The sequence below is a fragment of the Diaporthe batatas genome, assembly GCF_019321695.1.
Source record: "Diaporthe batatas strain CRI 302-4 chromosome Unknown Contig00006, whole genome shotgun sequence".
NCBI lineage: Eukaryota > Fungi > Ascomycota > Sordariomycetes > Diaporthales > Diaporthaceae > Diaporthe > Diaporthe batatas.
This window is the reverse complement of record NW_025408553.1, coordinates 1,551,211-1,576,257: the sequence shown is the minus strand read 5'-3', so window position 1 is coordinate 1,576,257 and position 25,047 is coordinate 1,551,211. Positions and strand designations below refer to the sequence as shown.

Genomic DNA, 25,047 nt, shown 5'->3' with positions numbered 1-25,047 from the left:
GGAAGTGGCTTTGCAGTGGTACTCTCACACGACCAACGTCGATATTGGGGTCCATTTCACCACTCTAGCAGCAATGTACCTAGGTACTTGAAGACCACAGGCAGACCAGCAAAGTACATTCATGTCATAGGACTTTTCGGCTACCAGACGAGTTTCTAAAGTTAGACACTGACCCTTGTGCGCGAGTCTGGACCGTACGATGCCGACGGCTGTGGCCATTCGACTGTAGACAGGTTGCTTTCGGTGCTGCTGGAGATATTGTCCTTTCCGAGGCTCCGACGGTGACAGCGGCTGCCATGAGGTCGGAGCCCAGGTACGGTCTTATTTTGCGTGATCAGAATCCTAACCTTGGAAATGAACTTGGTCAGATACCTAGGTGGTTGAAATATAGCAAAGGACTGTATCGCGAAATGGATTATCCATCTGCTGCTACTAGTCACCTAACTGTCTCACTTCTATCGTCATCTCATATTGGAACACGTGTATTGGTTACGATGCCTGGACTGAACCTCCTTATCCCCTTAGCCCTTTGTGCAGGCCTTTACCTGCTGGTGCACCGCATCAGACAACTTGGCCGGCCGCCAAAGGGTCTGCCTCCAGGGCCACCAACGCTGCCCGTACTGGGTAATATCCATCAGTTGAGCTTGGAGACAGGACACAAACAGATGACAGAATGGGCCAAAGAGTATGGCTCCATGTACACGCTGATGATGGGGCCCAATCAGCCCGTAATTGTGGTCTCGGATGAGCAGAAGATCAGGGATCTTCTTGTCAAGCGTGGCAGCAACTTCTCGTCCCGTCCAGACCATTACATGGCACACAACGTTCTTAGTGGAAGTCTCCGGGTGATCTTCATGGTATGGTCCTCATCTCAACCAGTCACTTCAGCCCCCATGATGTCCTGGGAACCTTTACAGCTCCCCTGGCCCGATATGAACGTGCAGACTGGCTGACTGGACTTCGGCATTGATAGAAGTATTCATGGCACCTCAAGCTTGCACGGACGCTTGGACGGAAAGTTTTGGCCGAGAGCGTCGTCAAAACAACGTACCTGTCATACCAGTACCTAGAGAGTGCGGCATTGCTCCAAGGTCTTTTGGAGAAGCCAGAGGATTTCATGATCCACCTACAGCGATTCTCACTCTCCTTCGCCACTCAGATCACATATGGATTCCGGACACCAACCCATGACCACCCGCTGGTGGCAAAGATCTTTTACGTGCGTCATCACGGTGGTCCACATTATACATTTGAGGTCTTGCTGATTTGAAATGGCTCGTCACTTAGCACCTTCAAGAGTTTTCCAGAGTTTCTGGCACCCAGGTAAGTGGCATTACGTACGCCCAAGTTAGAATTCCAACCATCGATAACTAACAGCAATATAGACCGCGCATCTGCTCAACATGTTCCCAATATTGAGACGTCTTCCAGATTTCTTCTTACCTGCGCGCAAGCATGCGGCGAAGCTTCACCAGGATGAAAAGGCTCTGCTGGTGGGCCTGTATCAGGACGTCGAGAGAAAACTGCGCTCCGGCACGGCGGAGGTATGGCGAATCCCAAATGTTCCAACGTTCAAACATATTCCTGCTTCTATTGCTGACTACCAGTACGCCAGCCCTGTGCAACGTCCATGTTCATCGAGGTGCAGAGGAAAGAACAAGACCAAGTATCTCCCGACCTCATGGCCTACTACTCAGGCTCGCTCCTTCAGGCCGCGGCGGAGACCACACTAGCTACTATCACTGGGTTTACGCAGGCCATGGTCATTTTCCCCGATGTGGCCAAGACCGCCCAGGCCGAGATCGACCGCGTGTGTGGCGACCGTATCCCGTGCATTGAAGACTGGAAAGACCTCAAGTACATTCGCGGCTGCATCAAGGAGAGTTTGCGGTGGATGCCAGCCACCATCTTGGGCGTGCCTCACTCAGCCGATGCCGACGATGAGTATGCCGGATGCAGGATTCCGAAGCACACAGCCGTTATCTACAATGTCTGGTGAGACGCCACTGTTCCTATCCCTGTCTGATTACGTCTCTTCCCCCGGCTGCTTTCGTCACCAGAAATTTCAGGATTTCTCATGGGCTGCAGTGGTTTGCCTTTCTAACAAAGACTCCCTCCCTAGGGCCCTTCACAACGACCCAAAGCGTTACAAGGACCCACGCAAGTTCGACCCAGCGCGGTGGGCCGACGATGACTCGACCTCGTCCGAGTCGGCAGCCAACGAGGTCGTCAACAAGCGAGACCACTTCGGCTTCGGCTTCGGCCGCCGGATGTGCCTAGCCATGAACCTGGTCGACCAGTCGCTGTTCCTGGTGATCTCGCGCCTGCTGTGGGGACTCGACTTCAACCGCGCCGTGGACCCGGCCACGGGGCTCGAGATCGTCCCGGACATGGAGGACCTGCAGTTCGGCCTCTTCGTCATGCCAAAGCCCTTTCCCGCAGATATCAAGCCAAGATCTGCCGACAGGGCGCAGCAAATCAGGGACTACTGGCAGCAGGAAGCCGAGAAGAATTTGGACGGGGACCTGCAATGGAAGGCGGTGCCTCAGACCTCGCCTCAGGTTGTCTGAGCTACAGTATGGGGTTGGGGGGGGGGGGTGGGCATCGGGCTTTAAATTCGTGTCTGTTACATGAGGCAAGTTACATGCTCTTGAAAGTCTAATCGCGATGAGCGAATTGGAGGAAGCTCTAGAGCACTGGAGAGGCCTGATTTCACTCGTACCCAATTGTATCAATAGTATCACGCGGCCACTCGTTCGGAGTCGGCGTCTTCTATACTGGTGCAGAGTCTAGAGTGCTTGTTACTTGGGAATAGAAAGACAAGAGTCTCATTTACCAAGTGCATGAACTTGTGTCGCAGCCCGGCTTGAGTCCCGCGATAACCATGGAAACTTGACCATGACCTTTGGTGCGATGAAGGACGACGAGCAATGACGAAGAAGATATGAACCTAAGAAAGAGCTTGTGCATGAATTCCGTTGAGGGTCTCGATCAATTTGACTGGGCCTTGAAAGTGGACATTCGTTACCCTGTTACTACATATTTAATCTAGCAGTAGAAGACCGCGTGAAATGGTTGCAAAGTACGTAGGTGCAGTGTGAGAACAGGGCAAATGAGAAAAGAGACGCATTGGACGAAGAGAAAAGGTTCGAGCAGGGGAGAGAAGTAACATTGAGTACTAATACGGATTAAATGGTTGCAAAGGTTGTACGGAATATGCTCGTGTAGTACACCTGCACATAAATCTGCGCGGCCCGGCCAGTGTTCACACAGGCATCCTACATGCCAAATCAGATCCATTGCGGACACAACATTACTTCTTAGAGCCAAAGCTCTGGACAATGGCCTCGGCATTGGCGAAGGAAAGCTCGGCCATGGTCTCTTTCCATAGCCGCTGAGTGACGGCTGGAGCCTTCTCCGAGTATGCAAACGGGCCGCGTCTACGATAGGGGATTCCAAAATGTTAGCCAGCAGGCGCGTAGATATTGGGGAAGCGTGGTGACTACATGTCATGGGCATGGAGGTAAGACTTACGGCCTTATCTTGTCAAACTCGATAACCTCGCCGTGCGAGTCCTCGCCCTTCTTGAGTGCGGCGTCGAGGATGACGTGGGCACCAACTCCAGGTTTGCGGCCGAGCAGGCCAAAGTAGACGGCAAGGGGGAAGCGGAGGAAGGTTCCGGCGGCGTCACGGGCGAGGCCCGAGCCAGAGCAGAGCCCCGGCGACCCGGCGTTGATGATGACCTCGGAGGGCGGGACGCGGGTGGCCAGCTCGGCGAGGAACATCTGGCCCAGCAGCTTGGAGGTGCCGTAGCGCTCCTGCATGTCCCACTTCCACTTGCCGCTCGTGTCCTTGAGAGCGGCCAGCAGCGGGTCAGCGTCGCGCTCGACGAAGTGCGTCATGCCGGCCGTGTCAGACGACACGATGGTCAGGCGGCCGGGCTCGGTGGGTGAGCGCTTCTTGGCCTGGAGGGTGGGCAGCAGCAGGATGGCGAGCAGGAAGGTGGAGAGGAAGTTGGTCTGGATGTCCTCCTCGTTGCCGGTGGAGGGGTTGATGGTCATCTTGATCCGGTAGATGCCGGCGTTGAGGATGGCGATGTCGAGGTGCTCCAGCTGGCCCGCACGCGCGGCGAATGCCGTGACGCTGTCGTAGTTGAGCAGGTCGAGCGGCCAGACCTCGACGGCCGAGTTGTTGCCGCCCTTGCCCTTGTGCTGGGCTGCCAGCTTGTCGGCCGCCTCCTGGCCCTTGGCTACATCGCGGGCGGCGATGATGAGCTTGCCGACGTTGAGGACGAGGAGCTGGCTGGCAATCTCGAAGCCGATGCCCTGGTTCGCGCCTGTGACGATGACTGTCTTGCCTGCCAGGTCGACACCTGTCACCGGGCGGGGGTGCTCGAACAGCTGCCGCCGCAGCCACTGTGGGAATGTGGCGAACTTTTCTGGCGTGTAGTCGTACTTAGACGTGGCCATCTTGCGTGTTGGATCCTGTTGCGGAGCTAGTGGAGGAGACTAAACACAGGGACTAGTAACTCGACTCTGGCTTGAGCTGTCAAGAGGGACTTAACGAGTGAACGAATGCTTATTACTGTGTAAGTAATCAACTTGGAAGGCTCAAAGACAAGACAGTCTCATCTAGTGCTACTTGTAGCCACATCAAACTCCGCCCGCATTTATCAACTGCTGGTAGAAAATGAGCTGGAGGGCGTCAGAGGGGAAGTAGAGAGGGACACTGGCATGAGACAAAACATTGGACGGGGGGCTCCAGCTGGATGAGGGGTGCCATCGATGCTGCATGGATATGTTCCCAAGGGTTGCTTTGCAGCGGCTGAAATCACCAAAGCGGCATTGGCCAATGTTAGGGCCAACGGGCGGCTAGTGGGTACCCTAGTTGCTTGCTCCGTAGTCGTTGAATGCCCCAGATATGCCCCTGGTCGTGCTGCTTACTACCTGGGTGTCCAGGTCATCCTTGCTGATAGCCTGGCCACCTCGGTAAACGGGATGTGAATCTGGCAGCCTGGACTTGCTGTTGTAGTGATGTCGCAATGCAAGATGACTCTTACACTGTGTGTTATTGCCCCCCTGTTTAGCCTTGTTCGCAATCAATAGTCCCAGCGCAGTGTTTGGTTGGTTGTCCGTTGGCACATGGGGGCCATCCTGAGAATCCCACTCAAGTGCATGCATGTACCGGTACAACACACCACCTAATGTAAGAACTTGAAAAGCACCAGGCCATGCCGAGCCCGAACGTTGCATATGACCCTGGGAAGCAAGTTGGCGTCAGCCTGATATAGACGCGCCAAGTAAGGTGTCCAGTCTTGGTACCAAGTTACACCACGCAATCTAACCTGTGTTATATGTGCCAGATCCGGCCCAACGCAGGGCTGAACTAGAGTTTGCCGCCCCACCCTTGCAGATCCCTCAGGATTCAGGTATTGATTAACCACCAGTAAGCTACCACAGGACCTGCCAGCTTGTGCCTTACCAGGGGGCCAGCTAGCATCGGCCCACAAATTAGTATCACTTAGTTATAGGCCTATCTATGTAATTACTAGTAGTATACATCTATTTAATATAAATTATTAGTATTTATCTTACTTTAAAGAGCAGTTTTTAATAATTTAAAACTTAAATTAAATATAGTTATAATTATAAACTTATTTTTTATTTTATTTAATAGAAATATTCTATTCTATTATATTACTTTTTAAGTATTAATAATATAATATTAACTTTAAGTTATAAATTATTTATTTATACTTCTTAATTATTTGAATAACATACTTAAACTTCTTCTATTTTAAGCTACATTTAGTACTAGTAAATGTATGTTGATAGTATAGCAACTTGAGGCCTACCAAGAACAACACCTGGAGGCGGGCCGATGCTGGTTGCTAGGGGTAGTGAACCCACCCTGCGACGTCGTTTCCTTGATCGGTGGCCATGTGACGAGCTGTACCACAGGAGGGTGTACCACAGTAGGGAGAGAGCATTGTAGGGCATCGGGAAGACTAGTGGAACTAAGCCAAATCAATAATCCTCCATGAGACTGAGATCCACCTCCCAAGTTCTGTCCGACTTCGACTCGTGGCGGAGAGGCTCAGCTCGCATCAATCTAAAAAGACAGCACCGGAGCCTCTCTCGTCTCCTGCTACAGCTCTTGTCCACAAGGAATACCTGGCTGTGACTTGGAGACATACTGGTGGTACATTTGAAACGCCAACATGGTCACGCCAAATGAGATGAAACAGTCACTCTTGAGAGTCGTATTGTTTCTCCTGCTCTCCCAAGTTGCTGCATCCGCCACGAACCTCAGCACTATCTTCAGCCAAGACTGTGACGAATGGGATCCCAAATCGGTCCTGGTGCTCCCCGAGGATGCGGCCTTTGACGGGGTCACAGAGAGGTGGACCATCATCGCCGGGCCGACCTTTGCAGGCGTCTTTCGCCCGGCAAACGAGGCCGATTTGGTCAAGACGGTGCAACTCGCGAGAAAGCACAAGCTGCCCTTCTTGGCCACCGGTGGTCGTCATGGCTTCTCCACCACACTCGATGCCCTGGACCAGGGCCTAGAGATCGACCTCAGCCAGCTCAACGAAGTCAGCATTGATTCCGAAAAGGCCACATTGACGATTGGTGCCGGTGTTACCATCGGCGAGATCCTGGATCCCATCTATGAAGCCGGTTTTGAGATGCGTAAGTTTTTCTCCGCCGACGGCCCAATGTTGCACTCAATTATTTCTTCCGGCCCTCTCCCCTTCCCCCGGCCGCTCCCCCTCCCCCTTCTGGTTACAAGCCGGAATCGTGTCCCTCGCGTGGGGCCAGAGCCGAATGCTGACAGGTAGAATTGCGCTGTAGAGCAAGGCACTTGCTCGTGCCCAGGTCAGCTGGGCGTGACGCTCGGTGGCGGCATTGGCCGTTTCACGGGCAAGTACGGCCTTCAAATCGATGCCTTACTGTCGGTCCGCCTAGTCACCGCTGATGGGCGTCTGCTTCATGTTTCCGACACTTCGCACCCAGATTTGTTCTGGGCCATCCGCGGAGCTGGTCAAAACTTCGGCATCGTCGCCTCGGCGACCTACCAGCTCCGCCGTATCGCTGACAGTCCAGAGGACCGCGGAGAGGTCATGCTTGTTGACTTGATACTGCCCCCCAACATGAGCACCACGTACTTTGAACTCCTCGAGTCCTATCATGTTGACGGGTCATTGCCTGCGAACCTGGCACAGATCACTTCCATGGGCTGGGATACCTCATTCAACTCGGTAAGCACTTCCTTCCCTCTGTACTACTCTTATCGAACCCCTCGCACCCTGCAGGGCATTCAGTTCAGTCGACTGCGCAGCTCAGGTGACTGACAGTACAAATAGCCCCATGTGTTGGGCAACTGGGTATTCTTCGGGTCCGAGGAAGAGGGCCGTAAGGCGCTTGCTCCGGTCTACGCCCTCAACGCACCCATAATCTCAACGACGATGGTGCCTTGGAACAAGATCCTTGCCTCTCAGGGCTTCGGCCAATTTGATGCGGCCCTCTGCCAGGCCGGCCAGTCGATAGACTACTATGGTGTCACTTTCCGCAACTTATCGGCCCCAACTTTCCAGACCGTGTTCGATAATCTCACGGAAATCTACAATACTTTTCCGGACACTCGTGGCAGCACGATTCAGATTGAGACGTTTTCAAACAAAGCACAGATGGCCATCCCCGACAGCAGCACAGCATATCCGTACAGAGATGCCTGGGGCCACATGTAAGCACTTCTCCTCACCTTTAAGATGCGGCAAAAGTCTTGTTTCAGTGTCTTTCCATCACAGGCTGGTTTCATGTGCTGATAAAGGGGCTGACTCCGTTACTGCAGCGCCTTGGTTTTCACCTGGAACAACCAGACCGGGCGGGAGGCTCTTGCTAGAGAGGGGCCTGTCCTTCGAGACACATTTGCGTCGACGGCAGGCTACGATGGGCTTGCATGCTACATGAACTACGCCCACGGGAACGAGCCGGTGGAGGCGTTGTACAGTCGAGAGAAGCTTCCTCGACTTTCTGCTCTGAAGGCTCAATGGGATCCTGACAGGGTTTTCTCATATTATAATCCAGTACCCCTATCGTACAAACACTAGAGTTGGTGGTAATTAGACAATTCTTGATCGTCAGGAAGGTATATAATTGTTGAAGAGTACATAATCGTATTGTATGCGGACTATACTTTTTGTATCAATGCACTGAGTGTTGATTTAGCGTGTGATCCAGCATTCAGACGGCATCAGGAACCCCTAGCATCTTGCCCTGACTTTAGTGTGCCTGCATGGTGGAAGAGGATGGGCAACATTTCAGTTCTTGCGACCTGTTGACAGCAATGAGCACTAGCACTGGAGCAATTCAAGTTGTCAATATAGCCACATGTAAGTACTGCCTAGGTATGTAAAGTTAGGTACGTACTGAGTACCTAGGTATGCAGGCGTCTGGAGTACACTGGCATGGCGCCTCTTCGTGGCACCCCAGTCTGAACGAGTCTGGTCCCTAGCGTGCCTGGTAGAAGTAATTATAAAAATCGGACATTCTGCCTTCACGTTGTTGCTTCCAGGCGTCAGAACTCCAGACAACCTGGACTAGACCAGGTTCTGTTCGCCCCCACACCCAGCCCAATATACGATCCGGCGTAGTTGTCGGCCAGAGGACCCCGATCTGTGCACATTGGACGTCATGAACATCGAGGGATTTGCCCTCGTGATTGGTGCAGGTTGGTCTAACGAACCCCGAACTTCCCGGGCCCATTCCCAATTCTAGAGCCTTGACGGCCCTCGTCCGAGGTCCAGACGCGGTCTCTTTCTCGTGCGGCTGGATATCCTGGACCAATGATTTAGTGCTGACATGGTTCGTATCGACCCAGGGAGTGGCATTGGCAAGGAGTGTGCCATTGCCTTTGCCAAGGAGGGTAGCGCGGGCGTCCTGGTTGCCGATGTCAACCTCAACGCCGCGCGGGAGGTGTCCGAGTTGTGCCGGGCGGCGGCATCCCACACGGGCGGATTCCTTGTCGAGGCCCTGGCTGTCGATGTAACGTCAGAGGAATCTGTCAGCCTGATGGTTCGGCACGCTGTGCAGGCCTTCGGACGCGTCGACTACTGCGTCAATAGCGCTGGTGTGAGTGCAACCCAAACAGTCAAAATATTGAACTTAGAACCCTTCGCCCCCACCCTCATGCAGCGAGGAAAGCCAGAATGACACATACATGCATGCAATCTTGCTTACTCTGGGCTCCTAGGTCGGTATCGAGGTTGCACTTGAGGTGGCTGAGGCTTCCGCGGCCGATTTCAGTCGGTTCATGGACGTCAATGTCACTGGGAGTTTCCGGGTCACGCAGCACGTCTCGGCACTCATGAAATCCCAGGCTCCGAGGGACATCGACCCTCGCTCGCCGGGCCGCGGCGCCACGCGCGGTTCCATCGTCCTGATGGGCTCGGCTGCTTCGTTTGGCGCTCAGCCACGGATGGTGCAGTACACGACCTCCAAGCACGCGGTGCTCGGACTGGCTAGGAATGCCGGTATGTCTAATTTTATCATCCAACCTACGAGTGCACAAGTACACTAAGACATCGCATGAGCTCACCACACCGATATCTGTAGCCCTTGACAACGCGAAATACGGCATTAGGGTTAACTGTCTGTGCCCCTCCTGGGTCAACACACCCATGGTACAACGTGCGATAGACCAGGTTCCAGGGCTGGGGGACGCCATCAGGACTGCTGTGCCGATGGGCCGCATTGCGCTTACCGAGGAGGTCGCCGATGCGGTGATGTTCCTCTGCAGCCCGAGATCGAGTTACATGACCGGCTCTGCTCTGGTCCTTGACGGCGGAACCATGCTGAGTCCTTTGAGCGCCTAATTGTGTTGTACTATTTTGGACGAGTACATGCAGGTGTTCGAGTCAGATGTTTGTTGGTCACATTGCATATGCTGGTACATGGCGGTGCATACGCGAGCTGTGGGGAGGATCTGGCGGAGTGTTTGACTTTGTATGCAAGATCCAAAAAGGCCGAGGACGCATGTAACTGGTCAGGGACGCGTGGTCCCAATATTCCAACAGGATTCTCTCGTCCAAGTTGGGAGAACCAACCTCCTTGAGTCAGTAATCTTGATATAGCCGTGTTATGCTCCCCTCCGTATTAGGCAATTTACACCCGTGGACCCCGGACCGTTACAACACCAACCACCATGGCACCTTGGCATCTCACCCAGGCCTAGCTATCTGAGTAGGCAACCATACTCAGATTAGGGATAGGGCTGACAGGTCACTCAATGTCACAACTGCCCAGATCCAACGTGATAATTCAATGTTGCAGTGGGATCGAATTCTTGCAGAGGGGATTGCCTGCAGCCTACTCCAGACCTCTTGAATAGCTGCTAGCTGCATATGTCAGAGTGAGGCAATTTTACCTGGCCCTATGAGGAACACGTAGGATCTGTTGATGGCAGAGCTGCTGGAGCCTAGAACCAGGGCTCACTTGAAAATACAATTCCGAAAGAAAAAGTTTCTTCCGATGGACTTGGTACTAAGACTTGGTGACGTGCTCGAGCCTTGAAAGTTGCGTACGATTTGGACTCGACGTACTACCCTTTCAGATCTGGCTCGTCATTCATTCCATCCCTCAACTCTCAGCTTCACTGACAGTGATCAAGCTAAGCAATGAATTCGACACGGTTGCTATCCAGGGGGGCTCGAGGTCTTCAGCATGCCCATCGTTTGACCAGGACACAGGCAGTGAGAATGGCCACCAAAACTGGGCCAGAGGAGGAACAAAAGCCTGGGCCAGGTGTGGGGTACATCACGCATGGATTCCCAGCCGCAGGGCTTCGGCGAACAGTACGGTACATCACAGGCCATAACGCCGAGGGCAAGGGCATCTTCCTTTCCACTGATTGCGGTGACCATCACCGCATCATGGGGGAGAATGAGGCTGTTGCCAACATCCTTTACTCAACCAGGGAGTGTCCGGTGGACATGGGAGGTGATGTTGACGTCGTCAAGGCTAAAGAGGCCGAGGTGAGCCCTAACTGTCCCTGTGCCATCCTGCCTGGCAACTGACAATATCTGACAGCCCCCACTCCACTACCATAATGGTACTGTTGTTCGAATGGTGGACTTTGGCCCTGGTGTGAGCATGCAACACACCCTCCTTATAGAACGTGAAAGACCAATCATACTGAACTATTCCAGGTCAAATCTCCCCTCCACCGAGCAGTCTCACTGGACTACGGCGTTGTAATCGAAGGCGAGTTTGAACTGACTCTGGACTCGGGGGAGACGCGCATCATGAGGCAGGGAGATTTCTCGGTGAACCGAGGGGCTATGCATGCATGGCGGAATTTGACAGGCAATGGCACACTGCCTGGTCGCATGCTTTGGGTCTTGCTTGACTGCAAGCCTTTTGTACTTAATGGTCAGGAGGCACAGGAGGACCTTGGGGACCTTGCCCAGTACTATCAGGGCCGTTGAACTAGGGATATTGTCAGATAGCAAAATGACAACTATTACGGGAAAAGGTTCTATGTCTTTGCACATCATGCTCGAAATCCTGAAGTATCGGAAATAGCGGGGGCTCTGACATGGCACAGTGTTACGCGGGAAGACCTCGATGCTTTAAATGGGAAGAGGTGAGGCAAAATAAAAGGAGAGTGGGCAAAATCATTAGCGGCTTCTTTTTAATTACAATAACTACTCGTACCACTACTCTCACGCTGCGTGTAGACGTTCATCTGCTCGCACGCCCAAATCCTGTCAGAGCTTGACGCAGAGAACTTTTATCATGCATCACTTCGACGTGAAAGTTGAGCTCAAATAATTTTTGGAAAACAAAACAAGAATATTTGTAGCTGGTTTGATGAAGCTGAAAGTAGTACTGAGGATGACAGAAAAACATAATTCCAGCCCTGATGAATTCTCGGCTGGTACACCAGCTTTACACACCACTGCTACCGGTCCTTGTTCTTAGTAAAGCGGAACATACGGTGTAATTTGCCGAAGTTGAAAGTGTTCCAGAACATGTAGTCCTGACGAACATGGGGTTTAGTTGAATTTTCTAATACAAAACGTTTCGCATGCATATGAAGGTTGGCACCTACCCAGATTCTGCGCCATGTGAAGGTATCCAAGAAACGGACAATGAAAGTAGTCTTTCCATACCAAAACCATGTTGCCGGGCTCTGCTTGATGCTCTCAGAGACGACATTGCGAGCGTAGTCAAACCGGCTCGTAGTAACTTGAAATTAGGGTCAGATTGTGTGGAACATAAATTCTGATTGCCCAGGTCCGACATAAAACGGGCTCAGGCTTACCGGGAGTCCTCTGCACGTGTTTCTTGAATTCTTCAGAAAGGGGAGCGAAGTATGACCCTATAACCTTTAACAAGATGTACAAGCTAAGTGTTTTGCCAAACCCGGAGAATGGACAAACCTTGTGGCAGTTCCCTCGACATGTCTCTTCTGAGAATGTTCGTCCCAATTTCACCGGAGATTATCTTTATTTGCACATGCGGTCAAAAATTGGTTCCAAAAAGAGTAGAGAAACCAAAAAGAGGATATAGAAGAAGAAAAGAAGAAAGAAGGGGCGGGGCGGATGGAGCGTGAGAGAGAGCCAAGGGATCTATGCCTTACTGTAAGGACTTTCACACTTTTATCGTTTTATTTTATGATTAGCCTAGGTGTAGGTGAACATTGCTTTACTCGTGCAAACGACGACTCACTTCAGAGGCGCCATTTCCACCCTTAGTGTATTGGACCAGTGGTGGAGGGCCGCCTTGGTAGCGTTGTACGATGCTATAACAGGCCCAATCGCTCAGCTCTGACCAACATCTCTGAAATGGATCGCATATCGCATCAGCGGCTCAAGTGTGGGGCTTACATCCGTAGACATATGGGACAATACCGCCGACTGAGCCGATGTTGACAACGGTCCCGGACGAGTTTATCAACATGTCGTGGAACCAGTGCACCATCCTCATAGGGCCAAAGACGTTGACATCAAACATGCGCTGGACCTCTTTGACGTCTGTGTCAATGGCAGTCATCGTGTACGCTGAAGCGATCAGCCACTTCTTCGAGCAAAAACATCACTTCTACCGGATCGATTACTCCAAGGAAGGCTCACTCACCTATTCCACTACATAGACGAAGTGAATCAGCATGGGTCTCATCTAGCGGACGGACATGAGAGGCACAAACGCATTGTTAACGAGAATGTCAAGTTGTCCACCAGTGAGGGCGGCGATATTCTTTTTCAATTCCCGTACAGAGTCTTCATCCGTCACATCAAGGGAGAAGCAGGTAATGCCAGCTTCAGTCAAGTGATTGTTCTCCTCGGACGGAAGAACTGTGGCAATGGCCCGAATGCTGCGCTTTTGATACTCCTTCACCAATGCTTCTCCGATGCCTCCCTGGCCACAGCTTAGTTTCTCTGTTAGCAAGTGAGCGACAAACGTCTTGGCAGACAATGGCAGACATTGATCATTGAGCCCAACACTTACCCCGTTACAAGAGCAAATCTGTCTCTGCTGGTAATCGCCATGCTGTATTTTCCGTCTTCTTTCTTCTCTGACGGACTGGTCGGCACAAGGGAAGCACTAGAGCTTGCATGTGTCTAGGAACTCTTGGTGAAAAACCCGCGGTCTGGAAGTCCAGACTGGGTCTATGGCGAGATGCATGTGTCTTCCCAGCTGAGACTGTACCATGGCATGTGCCCAGAATAGAGACATCTGGCAGGATTTGGACTAGCTACAAAGAGGAGGAATTCCGGACGACCGGACGAGCCCGGGCTAGACATTATCCGCGTAGGCTGCGCGCAGGCGGCATAGCAATGGTTGCATACATCAGCGGTCCAATTTAGATACGAATTTGTACTCTGGGCTTATTATCGACAAGGATAAGGAGGGTGACTGCCCAGGCAACCCTATAATCACTCCTTCGATGGCCCACTCGGCCCATTCCTTCCATAAGCGCCCGGATGCAACGCTAGGTCAAGGATACTGCCTGTAGGATAGTACACAGTACATGAGTACGTGGGGTACGTAGATGAGCCCTAGGAACGGTAACTTTGATGGGACAACGCAGGGCTGTGAAGTACCTCAAGCGCTGACCACCGTGGATGCCCTGGGTACACTTCCGATGGACATGATTCTCTGCAACAACGTGGCTGCGGCACGTTAGGCCTAGATTCACCGCTAAAATCTCTGTTTAACCGGGTTAACATACCCACCACACTAGATAATAAGGTGTCTAGGGGAATTTCTAAAGATAGGAAGATTTTTATTTCTTATTATATAATATAAATTAATAATAGAGAATACTACTATATTATTATTAAGAAAATTTAATAAATTTATTAACTATGTTTTTAGTAAATATAAACGATTATTAATATATTAATATTAAATATATTTAAAGTGTAATAACTATTAAATAAAAGAAAGAAATAATACTTATAATTATATAAGATTATATATTTTATAAAACACTTTAAAAAAAATATTAAAAGTATTAAATTCTATTAATATAAAATATAAAACTATATTCTTAATACTTGTAATTACTATTTATATATTATAATTAGTCTTTAAACTATACTTTATCTATATAAAATAATATATATAATATCTTAATAAAAATCCTTGTATTGAATACCTTAATATTAAATTGTAGAATTTAGTAGAATGTTTTAGCCGAATGTGTAGTAGGTCCGACGGCATCGAGTGAGGATTGCAAGTCCCTTGCTGTAGACCGCACAGCTCAAGAGACCAGAATAACAACCTTGGTGACCGAAGGATTAGGAATTCTAAGCAGTACATGGGCGGTAGACCATCACAACAGCCGAATAAATTACTGGCAGTGAATACTGTTGAGTATTTCCATAAGTTAACTTCACACAGGATCAAGCTACATCTATTAGGCTGATGTCCTAGCAGTTTATATTGTTTCTCTACGGCTAGCATACCTTAGTTCTGGTCTTCTAGAGCTATCATTGATCCTAATCGCTTCAAGCTCGTCATGGGAATACAGCATGATGCAGAATCGTCCTGCAACACAACAATGGACTCGCCCAGGTTGCACAATGTTGGGCTAGAACCGGTCGTGGACGACGATCCCGCATGTATAGTCGGCATGGGTACGTCCGCCTAACCATTCGATGCATTATATTCCTCACAGGGGCATGCCGGAATTGCCTCCAATCTCGCAGTCTTTACCAGAGGTCACTGACACAAATCCACAGCATGTCGCCTCCCAGGGGGGGTTGACTCGCCGTCCAAGCTATGGGACACGTTCATGAACAAGCGCTGCCACAGCGGGCCCGTCCCGCCGACACGGTTCGATGCGTCCGGGTGGTGCCACCCGGACCGCAACCGCGCCGGCGTCATGGACGTCCCGGGCGGATACTTCCTCGACGAGGACGTGCGCCAGTACGACGCGGGCTTCTTCGGCGGCCTCGGCGGCGCGCACAACCTCGAGGCGGCGGGGCTGGACCCGCAGCAGCGCAAGCTGCTCGAGGTCGTGTACGAGTGCTTCGAGCACGCGGGCGCGACGCTGGGCGGCATGGCGGGCAGCAACACGGGGGTGTACGTGGGCAACTTCACCGTCGACCACGCGACGATGCAATTGCGGGACCCGGACACGATCGGCCGCTACACGGCCATGGGCGTCGGCACCAGCCTGCTCGCGAACCGCATCAGCTACGTGTTCGACCTCCAAGGGCCCAGCCAGGTCCTGGACACGGCCTGCTCCTCTACCTTGTACTGCCTCCACAATGCCGTGCAGGCGCTTGCTGGCGGTGAATGCGATGGGGCCATTGTGGCCGGGGCCAACTTGATCATGTCGCCGGAGCAATGCCTGGGGACTGCGAAAGGTGGTTTCCTGTCGCCCTCGGCTATCTGCCATACATTCGACGCCGAAGCCGACGGGTACGCACGAGGCGAAGCTGTCAACGCCATTTATATTAAGAGGCTTTCTGCGGCGCAACGAGATGGCGATAAGGTGTGGGCCGTTATTCGCGGCACCGCAGTGAACGCGTAAGTTTTCCCCATCATGGCCCTCTGCTTGTCAGGTACAGGCAGCAAGCAGATAGGTACTGCCAGTGGCCAGGATCGACTGATACTGACGGCAAACTCCCCATCATAGTAATGGCAGGACATCCGGTATCGCACAGCCCAAAGCAGAGCGCCAGGAGGCCGTGATAAAAAAGGCATATTCCGCGGCAAAGCTCGATGTCCTCGATACAGACTACGTCGAATGCCACGGTACAGGTACGCCGATCGGAGATCCGATCGAGGTCGCGGCCATCGCACGATGCTTCACAAAGCAGCGAAGAGACACTCGTCTGCTGATAGGGGCCTCCAAGCCCAACTTTGGCCACAGCGAGGCGGCGAGTGGGCTCACTGCCATCATCAAGGCTGTTATGGCCTTGGACATGGGCAAGATCCCTCCGACCCGTGGTATCGTAACACTCAACCCAAAATGTGAGTGTTACACATAACTCTCTTTTCCCCATCGCCCTGTGACAGTATGAAATGGCCACATCACTTACATATTGTTTATCCTCGCAGTGCAACTTGACTCACACAACATAAGCGTCGTCCAAGAAGCCGTCAACTGGCCGAGGGCGCTTCGGAGAGTCAGCGTCAACTCTTTTGGCTATGGCGGCGCAAATTCGCACGCGATACTAGAGTCAGAAGACAGCTTTCTGCGGCAGATTGCAGGCAGAAAGCAAAGCCCCGAAGAGGAAGAGAAAGAAGATGAAACAGCGCAAAAGAGTCTCCTGGAGCACCGCCATGAGCATCATCTGCTGCTTCCAGTGTCAGCAGCGACAAGTCAAGCACTGGCCTCCCGCGTCGCCCAGGTCGCCGAGGTAATCACACAGATAGCCGGCACAGGTCCACACTCACAGTCACTGGACATCAGGCGCAGGTTGCGAGATGTGGCCTACACGCTCGGCCAGCGCAGATCCCACATGGACTTGAGGAAAGCCCTTTTGTTCAAGGTACAAGATATCCCCGGGTCCCAGCCTGAGGTGTGCCGGCTCGACGATGACGGCGGCGAGGGAACGAACAGCTCCATCCCGCTGCCCCTCGGCCTCGTCTTCACCGGCCAGGGAGCCCAGTGGGCCGGCATGGGCAAACAGCTGCTCAACACATGCCCCACGTTCAGCAAGACCATCCGCGACCTCGACGGGGTGCTCCAGGGGCTGCCAGGTGGTCAAGCTCCCGGCTGGACAATCGAGCAGACCCTCGTCGACCCAGCCGAGTCGAGCCAGATCGGCCACGTCACCCGGAGCCAGCCCGTCTGCACCGCCCTCCAGATCGCACTGGTCGACATGCTGGCGAGCTGGGGCGTCGCGCCTGCGGCGGTGGTTGGCCACTCGTCGGGCGAGATCGCCGCTGCCTACGCGGCAGGGCTGCTGAGTGCCCGCCAGGCCATCCTGGTGGCATATTTCCGCGGGGTTGCCGTTGGCACACTGCGCGGGGAGGGTGCCATGATGGCGGCCGGGCTGGGCCCCGAGGCTGCCGGCCAGCTCATACGGGACAGCGGCCTCGGCGACGAGGTATGCGTTGCCTGTGTCAATTCCCCCGAGAGCACGACGCTGAGCGGGTCTGCGGCTGGGATCGAGCTCCTGATGGCCAGCCTCCAGGAGCAGGGCAGGTTTGCGCGGGTGTTGCAGACAGGGGGTAGGGCGTACCACTCGGCCATGATGAAGCAGGTTGGCGCCCTTTATGAGAACCTGCTCGCACCCCATCTCGTTGGCGGGCCCGAGGTCTCTGCCGCCGTGGCCTCGTCAAGCAACGGCACAGGGCGGCGCGCGCAAATGTTCTCGTCGGTGGGCTTCGATGGCGATCGCGTCGCAAGGGCCGACAGTGCGACCGTAACCTCGACCGAGTACTGGAGGAATAACCTCGAGCGGCCAGTCCAGTTCTGGGGGGCGGTGCAGAACATGTTGGCGAGCTCCGCCGGGTCGGGAGGAAAAGGGGAGCAGGGGAGAAGGGGGAGGAGTGGTCTTCACCTGGTCGAAGTTGGACCGCACAGCGCGCTCAAGGGGCCCTTGCAGCAGATCCGCAAGCATATGGGCTGGGAAGAGGCCGCGGCTCCCTACTCTTGCGCGCTGGTCAGAGGCCAGGACGCGGACCTCTCGGCCAAGAAGCTCGCCGGCTTGTTGTTTCTCCAGGGCGTGGGCCTGTCCTGGCAGCACGTCAACGACAACTTCAACATCAATATCACTAGCAGGGGGCATCGAGGCCCACAGCTGGCACACCTCCCCCCATACCCGTGGGACTACTCGGGGGGCCTCGTCTGGGTCGAACCTCGGGCCAGCATCGAGACGCGCAACCGCCCGTTCCCACGGCACCCGCTCCTCGGCTCCCTCAGGGTCGCCGGCAGCGACCTCGACTGGCACTGGAAGAACCAGCTCAGCCTGAAGGAGGTGCCCTGGCTCCGCGACCACAAGATCGAGACACAGGTTGTGTTCCCTGCCGCGGGCTACCTCGCGGTTGGAATCGAAGCCCTGTCACAGGTACTACACCTGCGCAGCGTCGCTAGCGACAAGGACAGGCCAAAGAATGATTCGAACCAGACCAGGCGCGGCAACTCGGCCTCCGGCCGCCCTCTCTGGTTCGAGTTCCGCAACGTCAGCATCAATGCGGCGCTGGTGGTGGCCGACGATGAGGACAAGAAGGGAAGCCAGGGGACAGAACAAGCCGAGCTGCACACGGCAATGTCGCCGCGAGCCCTGTCGAGCACGACCACGTCGGCCGACTGGTACGACTTCTCCATCTCGTCGTGGGCGGGGGGCAAGACGAGGGTGCACTGCGCTGGGGGTGTGCGAGGCCATCAAGCCGAGCTTGACTTCAGCGCAGACACTGTCAAGGTTGGGCCCGACCAAGACCACGACCTGCAGGAGAGGATCTCAGGGCAAGGGCTAGCGTCAGCGGCATCGTACTACCAAAAGTTTGAGCACGAGGGCTTGTGCCTTGGGCCCCAGTTCCAGTCCGTCTCGGGGATCGTCAGCCCCGGCGACGACCGTGAGGTCCTGGCCACGACCCTGCTGCGGCCTCAGAAGTTTGATACAAACACGCAGCTCAGCCCTGACGAGGTTGGGCAGGATGCGGTCCACACGATCACCATCGACGCCTGCATCCAGGCAGGCATCATGTCTACCGCGGCGGGAGACATGAGTGCCCTTGGAGCACACGTTCCCGTCTCCATCCGCGAGTGTTGGGTCCGAGGGAACTGCGGCGAAAGCAGCACAGCCGGGGGCGACAAAACCCGAGCAACGGCGGCAGCCACGGCGGAAGCCCAAGGGACCATCGACGCGCGGGCCCGCAAGACAGGCCTCTCAACCCACCGGGTCGACGCCACCCTCAGGGATCCGCACAGCGCCACCCCGCTGGTCCACCTGCAGGACGTGCTCGTGTCGCACTACGCGGCCAAGGTGGCACCAGCAGCGACGGGCGCAGCGGCCCTCCTCCCGCGGCAGCCCTGCCTGCGCGTCGCCTGGAAGCCCGACGTCGGGCACCTGCGCGCGGGCTCGGGCGAGGCACTGCGCGGCTACCTGGCCGGCTTCGTGGACCACCTCCCGCAGAGGCTCCCCGACACGGGCCTGCCCGAGACGGCGTGCGACGCCGCCGTTGCGGCGCTGCTGGACCTCGCTGGCCACCGGAACCCGCGGATGCGCGTGCTGCAGCTGGGGGACGAGTGCGGCTGCAGGGCGGCCGAGTGGACGGCCGTCCTGGACAAGGGGACTGCGGCACAGCGGTATCAGTCGTGGAAGACGATGAACCTAGGTCCGGCCGATGGAAATACTGACCACATTGAGGGGGCTCCCAATGGTGGTGATGGTGGTGATGATAATGACGACGATCATGCGAGCGAGCATGTGTTTGATGTGGTGCTTCTTACCAGCGTGAGTCTTGGCTCTAACTCCGTCTTGAGGCGCAACAGTCTTTCTTTACTGACCATGTCTCGACAACAGCGAAAGCAGGGTCGAGAGTATTGGGCAAAGCATCCAACCGACATCCTTTCCCGAGTTGCGAGAGGAGGTATCGTCATCACTCGTCAGACGGCCGTGAGCGCCGAGGTCCTTCGCAAGGCAGGATTCAGGGTGGTTGAGATGGGCAACGGACTCATCTGTGGCGTCCGTCCTGAAGACAGTCCAGCCGGCTTGCTTGAAGGCAAGCGGTTTGTGATCCTGGTAAGTCAAGTCTCCTCTCAGACGAGTGTGTGCATGAAACAACCCCAGGACCAGGCTGACCGTTCCTGCCACCACGTTCACAGACCCGAAAAGCGTTGCCATGCCCCCTTTCAGAGATATTTGCGGAAGCCATAGCAACACAGCTGCAGGACCAGGCCGGCGCGTGCAGCGTCGAGGTGGTACCCCTCGAGAATGCCCCGCAGACAAGCCTGACCAAGGACACGATATGTATCTCGCTCGTCGAGGTGGCCGACAAGTTCCTGGCAACCATGGGCCAGGAGGACATGGACCGGCTCCGCAGCGTCACGGGCCGCGTCAAGACGCTGCTGTGGCTCACGGGCGCCGACACGCTGGGCAGCAAGCCGCGGCCTGACCTGGCGCTGTGCAACGGCCTCTCGCGCGCCGTGATGCTGGAACAGCCGGCGCTGCGCTTCGTGGTCATGGACGTGGGTGCCGCGCCGCAGTGGATGCTGCCGTCGACACGCGAGAACATCGTGAGCGTGCTGGCGGGTTCCGTCGGCCACGCTGATCGGGCGGACAGCGAGTTCGTGCAGCATGACGGCCTCGTCTACATCAGCCGCTTCACCCCCGACACCGTCCTGAACACGACCTTCAACAACCGCATGCACCTGGGGAATCCCGAGACGAGTGCACAGCAAGGAGACCATATCCGACTCACCCCGCTGGCCGAAGCCCGGCCGGCGCAGCTCGCCATCGGCCGGGTCGGCGTCAGTGAAACAATCCACTTCCAGGCAAAGGACCAACCCCAGGTCCAGGGCGAGGGCCCCCCAGCAGGCTCGATCGACGTGTTGATCAAGGCCATCAGCCTGAATGCCAAGAACGTGTACGCCCTCAACGGCCGCCTGGAGACGCAAGCCGCGTCCAACGCAGACGAGCTCAGCGGCATCGTCACCGCCGTCGGCCCGGGCGTCACCACGCCACGTCCCGGCGACCGCGTCTTCGGCTGCGCGCCGGGCCAGCTCGCAACCACGATGCGCATGAGGGCCACCGACGCCCACGTGATGCTCGACGCGGAGAGCTTCACCGTCATGCCCACCCTGCTGACCGTGTACATGACGGCGCTGTACGCCTTCGGGCCCCGCGCCAACCTGCGCGCCGGCGAGACGGTTCTCATCCACGGGGGCGCCGGCGCCCTGGGCTGGGCGGCCATCACGATCGCGAGGCGCCTCGGCGCCGTCGTCTACACCACCGCCGGGTCGGCCGCCAAGCGGCGCTTCATCACCGGCGAGCTCGGCATCCCCGCCGAGCGGGTGTTTGGGTCGCGCGACGCGGGCTTTGTCGAGGGCCTGCGGCGGGCCACGGGCGGCCGCATGGCCGACGTCGTCGTTAACTTCCTCGTCGGGGACCTGCTCCACGAGAGCTGGCGCTGCGTGGGCCCCTATGGCCGCTTCGTCGAGGTGGGCAAGCGCGACCTCATCGAGGGCGGCCGCCTGGACATGGACGTCTTCTTGCGCGGTGCGACATTCACTGCTTTTGACTTGCACGACTTGATGATGTTGGACGACGAGCATCACCGCCAGGTGTGGGACAGGTTAGTTCCATTCCGAGTGTCGCGTGGGCATGGCCTCGGTCCCCAGGTCGATGCTAACATGTGTTCCTCTCAACTCCTCCCGGGGCTCTCGAGAGGTATGCGTGAGTTTCAAGCTAATGTGTTCTCTCTTCATAGGCTCGGCAGTGACGTTGTAAGGCTGTATCGTGCTGGTGAAATCAAAGCACCGCCCATTAAAACGTTTGATGTGTCCGATGTTGTGCAGGCCTACCGATTCTTCTCCACCCCAGACCGGGTGGGCAAGGTCGTGATTTCTTTTGAGAACGAGTCATCTCTGATCCTGGTAAGTTGTCTCCTTGTATGTGTCAGAGCCTGGTCTGGAATATATGACTGACAGATCTCAAGCTTGCCCCGCGGAAATACACCGCGACCCTAGATCCTAACAAGACGTATCTCCTCATCGGGTGCCTCGGCGGCCTTGGTCGCAGCCTCAGCCGCTGGCTCTTGTCCCGCGGCGCCCGCAACTTTGTCTTCCTCGGCCGCACGGGTGCGGATAAGAAGAGCGCCAGAGACATGGTCAGGCGCCTGGAGGCCAGCGGCGCGACCGTAGCTGTCGTCCGTGGCGATGTCACAGACCGCGCCCACGTCGAGGCCGCCGTAGGCGCATGCATCGCCACCGGGAAGCCCGTCGGCGGCGTTGTCCAGGCTGCGATGGGCCTCGACGAAGGGCTCTTTGCGTCCATGACCAGCGGTGCGTGGCACACCGGGATCCAGCCCAAGGTGAAGGGCACGTGGAACCTGCACGAGGTGCTCGAGGAGGCTGCGGCCAGCGGCCACGCCAGCCTCGACTTCTTCCTGCTCATGTCGTCCGTGTCGGGGAGCGTGGGCACCGCGACCGAGAGCAACTACTGCGCCGCCAACTGCTTCCTCGACGCCTTCGCCAACTGGCGCCGCTCGCAGGGCAAGACGGCCGTGTCCCTCGGCCTGGGCATGATCTCCGAGGTGGGCTACCTGCACGAGAACCCCGAGATCGAGGCGCTGCTCCTGCGCCGGGGCATCCAGCCCCTGACTGAGGCCGAGTTCCTGCAGACGATCGACCTCGCCCTGTCCGGGACGGCCGGGCAGGTCTCGGGCCAACAGCCCCGGGGCCCGTGGGCGGACACGGCCCACATCCTGACGGGACTGGAGCCGCTCGGCGTCTTGCGCCTCCAGGACCAAGGGTTTGACGTGACCCACGCGTCCATGGACGACCCACGGGCGTCTGTGCTGTTTGCGGCGCTGTCGGCCGAGCAGGAAGCAAGGAACAAGACACGGGACCGTGGGCACGGGGCCGGCACCAACGGAGCTGGCAGCAACTCAGCCCGCGCCGCCTGGTTTTCCAGCCTGCCGGCGACGGTGCGCAAGGCCCTCCAGGCCGAGGCACATGCTCCCACGATGCAGGTGGCCGTGCTGAACCTGCTGCGCAGGCGGTTTTCCTCCCTCATCCTGGTATCCCCCGACAAGGTCGAGGACGACAGGTCGCTGGCCAACTTCGGCGTCGACAGCATGATCGCCTCCGAGTTTCGCACTTGGATCTGGGCCGCCTTCAAGGTCGACATTCCTTTCCTCGACATTCTCAGCCATGAAAGGACGCTGGGCACCCTCGCCGCCTCGGTGGCCGACGAGTTGGGGCGGGCCTGATCACCAGCCAGCCATGTGTGTGCATTTTGTATAAGAACAAACCTGATGAAACAACCGAATGGTCGGCGTGAAAGAGACACCGTCGGCAGACGGATTGCATCTTCAAGATTGAAGTCGCTCAAACCCCAAGGGTTAGGGTATCACGGGCGAAATGGTAGTGGAAATGTCTTAGCACGTGACATCGAGATTCGTGGCGGTTGCTGCAATTCTAGCGTAAACTTTAGAAGTCAACTTTTAAATCTTATATTTCCTACTTTAAATCCGGTATATGAATCATCAAGGTGGTATGTTCGCTAAAGTCAGAATAAATAAATACTAGACACAGGATTTCGAACATTCTAACTTAGAAAGAGTCTGCGAGCAGCCTGTAACGTTAAACACCTGCATGTGGGCACCATACGCGGCAAACCCCGAACCTGTTCAGGATTCGCATTGCCCAAGTTGAGTTCAATATCATGCTCCTATGGACTCTTGCCTCTAGATAAGTCCGTAAAGAAACGGCAGACCGAGAGGGGCATGAGCGGCGCCAGTTATTTTTCTCGTACTAGGATAGAGGTGCACTTTAACATCTTCCTGCGCTGTGGATTAGAGCATTCCATGATCGCTTCGGATGTGATTAGTACTAGCTGCCCAGAAACGGGACAAGTGGATTGAGTGGACGCTGGCTTTTGGACACTTGATGATGGCTCATCAAAACTGAGATTCGGGTGGTCGATTCTGCCATGGCCAGCTCAATCTTATTAACCGACGGTGACATGTCCACACTTGGACGAGGGCTTCAAAGTTTATCTGCATGGCGACCAGATATTGTTCCAAGTCAGCATCATCGTTCCACGTGATAGCCCGGCCGATAGGGTACGAGAATCGCCTACCTAAGTACAGTTAAAGTTATCCACAAGGAGGCTGTGAAATATGCTGCTTAGCTTTATGGTCCCTTACCAAGTCATCACAGGTATGGCGAAGCTTAGAGTGGCCTCCCTGTCCTGGACCATCACGACTCTTAAGTTTTAGGCTTTAAGCGTGGACAGGATGTGGTGTGAAGGAACGAAAAGAATGGTTTGCGAAGCTGGGCACATACCTAGACATCGGCATTAATGTCCCAAGTCTAAATCTGTCATAATGCTCCGTTAGCATTGTGCTCAAGAGAATGTGTACAATGTTAGTGGGTACTTGCATTAGTAAAAACGAAAAAGGTAGCCTACGCATGAGGTGTCGAGGTGTGCTAGAAAGGCAAAAGAGTTCGGACCCGGCGGGATTGGTGTATGTCCTAATCTCTTGTCGTCGATCCGATAAGTTGTTGTTTGCAGCGCGGAATTTTTGGCCCACATGGTAGGTAAGGCTGAAGCTGACCCGTTCTCCTACATGTTAAGTCCTGCAATTCCTCCTAGAGGTGATCCTCGATAGGGCTACCGGACATTCTAGGAAGACGCTCATCGAGCTTCCGGGGAGCTTCCGTGGTCGCCTTACCTGCCATGTGAACCTCACCGACGGTCCTGCAGTCCGCCGTTTGCTGAATTTTTCGATCGATCGGGGAGTTGAACTCGGGGGCTTCGGTCGGGGTTGGCGACAGGTACAGATGGCTGGGGTTTTGAACTCGACGTCCCCGCCGCTGAGCCATCTGCCCTAAATGATGGCGTAATGT

General features: G+C 55.2%; 6 protein-coding genes across 6 annotated transcripts; 5 read left to right on the top strand and 1 right to left on the bottom strand.

The window, feature by feature from the left end:
• The first annotated feature begins 395 nt into the window (after nucleotides 1-395).
• On the top strand, nucleotides 396-2,582 carry KVR01_006204 (uncharacterized protein). Its single transcript, XM_044781659.1, has 6 exons — nucleotides 396-857; nucleotides 974-1,219; nucleotides 1,288-1,323; nucleotides 1,386-1,544; nucleotides 1,616-1,995; nucleotides 2,123-2,582. Exons 1-6 carry the CDS (start codon nucleotides 411-413, stop codon nucleotides 2,568-2,570), a joined length of 1,716 nt encoding a protein of 571 aa, XP_044645007.1. The 5' UTR covers nucleotides 396-410; the 3' UTR covers nucleotides 2,571-2,582.
• Nucleotides 2,583-2,621: 39 nt separating this feature from the next.
• Nucleotides 2,622-4,849, bottom strand: KVR01_005984 (uncharacterized protein). The gene is made up of 2 exons (XM_044792430.1): nucleotides 3,535-4,849; nucleotides 2,622-3,440 (listed from the first exon to the last, which is right to left on the bottom strand). The coding sequence occupies exons 1-2, from the start codon at nucleotides 4,467-4,469 to the stop codon at nucleotides 3,314-3,316; spliced, it is 1,062 nt and encodes a 353-aa protein (XP_044644787.1). The 5' UTR covers nucleotides 4,470-4,849; the 3' UTR covers nucleotides 2,622-3,313.
• Nucleotides 4,850-6,220: 1,371 nt separating this feature from the next.
• Nucleotides 6,221-7,973, top strand: KVR01_006183 (uncharacterized protein; the record flags this gene model as incomplete). Its single annotated transcript, XM_044786948.1, has 4 exons — nucleotides 6,221-6,692; nucleotides 6,855-7,261; nucleotides 7,367-7,746; nucleotides 7,811-7,973. The coding sequence occupies 4 exons, from the start codon at nucleotides 6,221-6,223 to the stop codon at nucleotides 7,971-7,973; spliced, it is 1,422 nt and encodes a 473-aa protein (XP_044644986.1).
• Nucleotides 7,974-8,696: 723 nt separating this feature from the next.
• KVR01_006359 (uncharacterized protein) lies at nucleotides 8,697-9,877 on the top strand (the record flags this gene model as incomplete). Its single annotated transcript, XM_044782080.1, has 4 exons — nucleotides 8,697-8,733; nucleotides 8,884-9,134; nucleotides 9,256-9,535; nucleotides 9,618-9,877. 4 exons carry the CDS (start codon nucleotides 8,697-8,699, stop codon nucleotides 9,875-9,877), a joined length of 828 nt encoding a protein of 275 aa, XP_044645162.1.
• A 579-nt stretch (nucleotides 9,878-10,456) lies between these two features.
• Nucleotides 10,457-11,530, top strand: KVR01_006142 (uncharacterized protein). Its single transcript, XM_044787214.1, has 3 exons — nucleotides 10,457-11,035; nucleotides 11,091-11,147; nucleotides 11,210-11,530. The coding sequence occupies exons 1-3, from the start codon at nucleotides 10,679-10,681 to the stop codon at nucleotides 11,486-11,488; spliced, it is 693 nt and encodes a 230-aa protein (XP_044644945.1). The 5' UTR covers nucleotides 10,457-10,678; the 3' UTR covers nucleotides 11,489-11,530.
• A 5,642-nt stretch (nucleotides 11,531-17,172) lies between these two features.
• Nucleotides 17,173-23,446, top strand: KVR01_006153 (uncharacterized protein). Its single transcript, XM_044787266.1, has 5 exons — nucleotides 17,173-19,927; nucleotides 19,997-20,215; nucleotides 20,299-21,767; nucleotides 21,903-22,068; nucleotides 22,131-23,446. The coding sequence occupies exons 1-5, from the start codon at nucleotides 17,348-17,350 to the stop codon at nucleotides 23,403-23,405; spliced, it is 5,709 nt and encodes a 1,902-aa protein (XP_044644956.1). The 5' UTR covers nucleotides 17,173-17,347; the 3' UTR covers nucleotides 23,406-23,446.
• The last annotated feature ends 1,601 nt before the right edge of the window (nucleotides 23,447-25,047 follow it).

Bases quoted from the DNA above. Each gene is read 5' to 3' on its own strand.
- KVR01_006153 (XM_044787266.1), top strand. From the start codon at position 17,348: ATGCTGGCGAGCTGGGGCGTCGCGCCTGCGGCGGTGGTTGGCCACTCG. The intron at 19,928-19,996 runs GTGAGTCTTGGC...TCTCGACAACAG, and splicing joins ATGTGGTGCTTCTTACCAGC to CGAAAGCAGGGTCGAGAGTA. The intron at 22,069-22,130 runs GTAAGTTGTCTC...ACAGATCTCAAG, and splicing joins ACGAGTCATCTCTGATCCTG to CTTGCCCCGCGGAAATACAC.
- KVR01_006204 (XM_044781659.1), top strand. From the start codon at position 411: ATGGATTATCCATCTGCTGCTACTAGTCACCTAACTGTCTCACTTCTA. The intron at 1,220-1,287 runs GTGCGTCATCAC...CTCGTCACTTAG, and splicing joins TGGTGGCAAAGATCTTTTAC to CACCTTCAAGAGTTTTCCAG. The intron at 1,324-1,385 runs GTAAGTGGCATT...ACAGCAATATAG, and splicing joins CCAGAGTTTCTGGCACCCAG to ACCGCGCATCTGCTCAACAT.
- KVR01_006142 (XM_044787214.1), top strand. From the start codon at position 10,679: ATGAATTCGACACGGTTGCTATCCAGGGGGGCTCGAGGTCTTCAGCAT. The intron at 11,036-11,090 runs GTGAGCCCTAAC...AATATCTGACAG, and splicing joins TCAAGGCTAAAGAGGCCGAG to CCCCCACTCCACTACCATAA. The intron at 11,148-11,209 runs GTGAGCATGCAA...GAACTATTCCAG, and splicing joins TGGTGGACTTTGGCCCTGGT to GTCAAATCTCCCCTCCACCG.
- KVR01_005984 (XM_044792430.1), bottom strand. From the start codon at position 4,469: ATGGCCACGTCTAAGTACGACTACACGCCAGAAAAGTTCGCCACATTC. The intron at 3,441-3,534 runs GTAAGTCTTACC...CCCCTATCGTAG, and splicing joins GAGTTTGACAAGATAAGGCC to ACGCGGCCCGTTTGCATACT.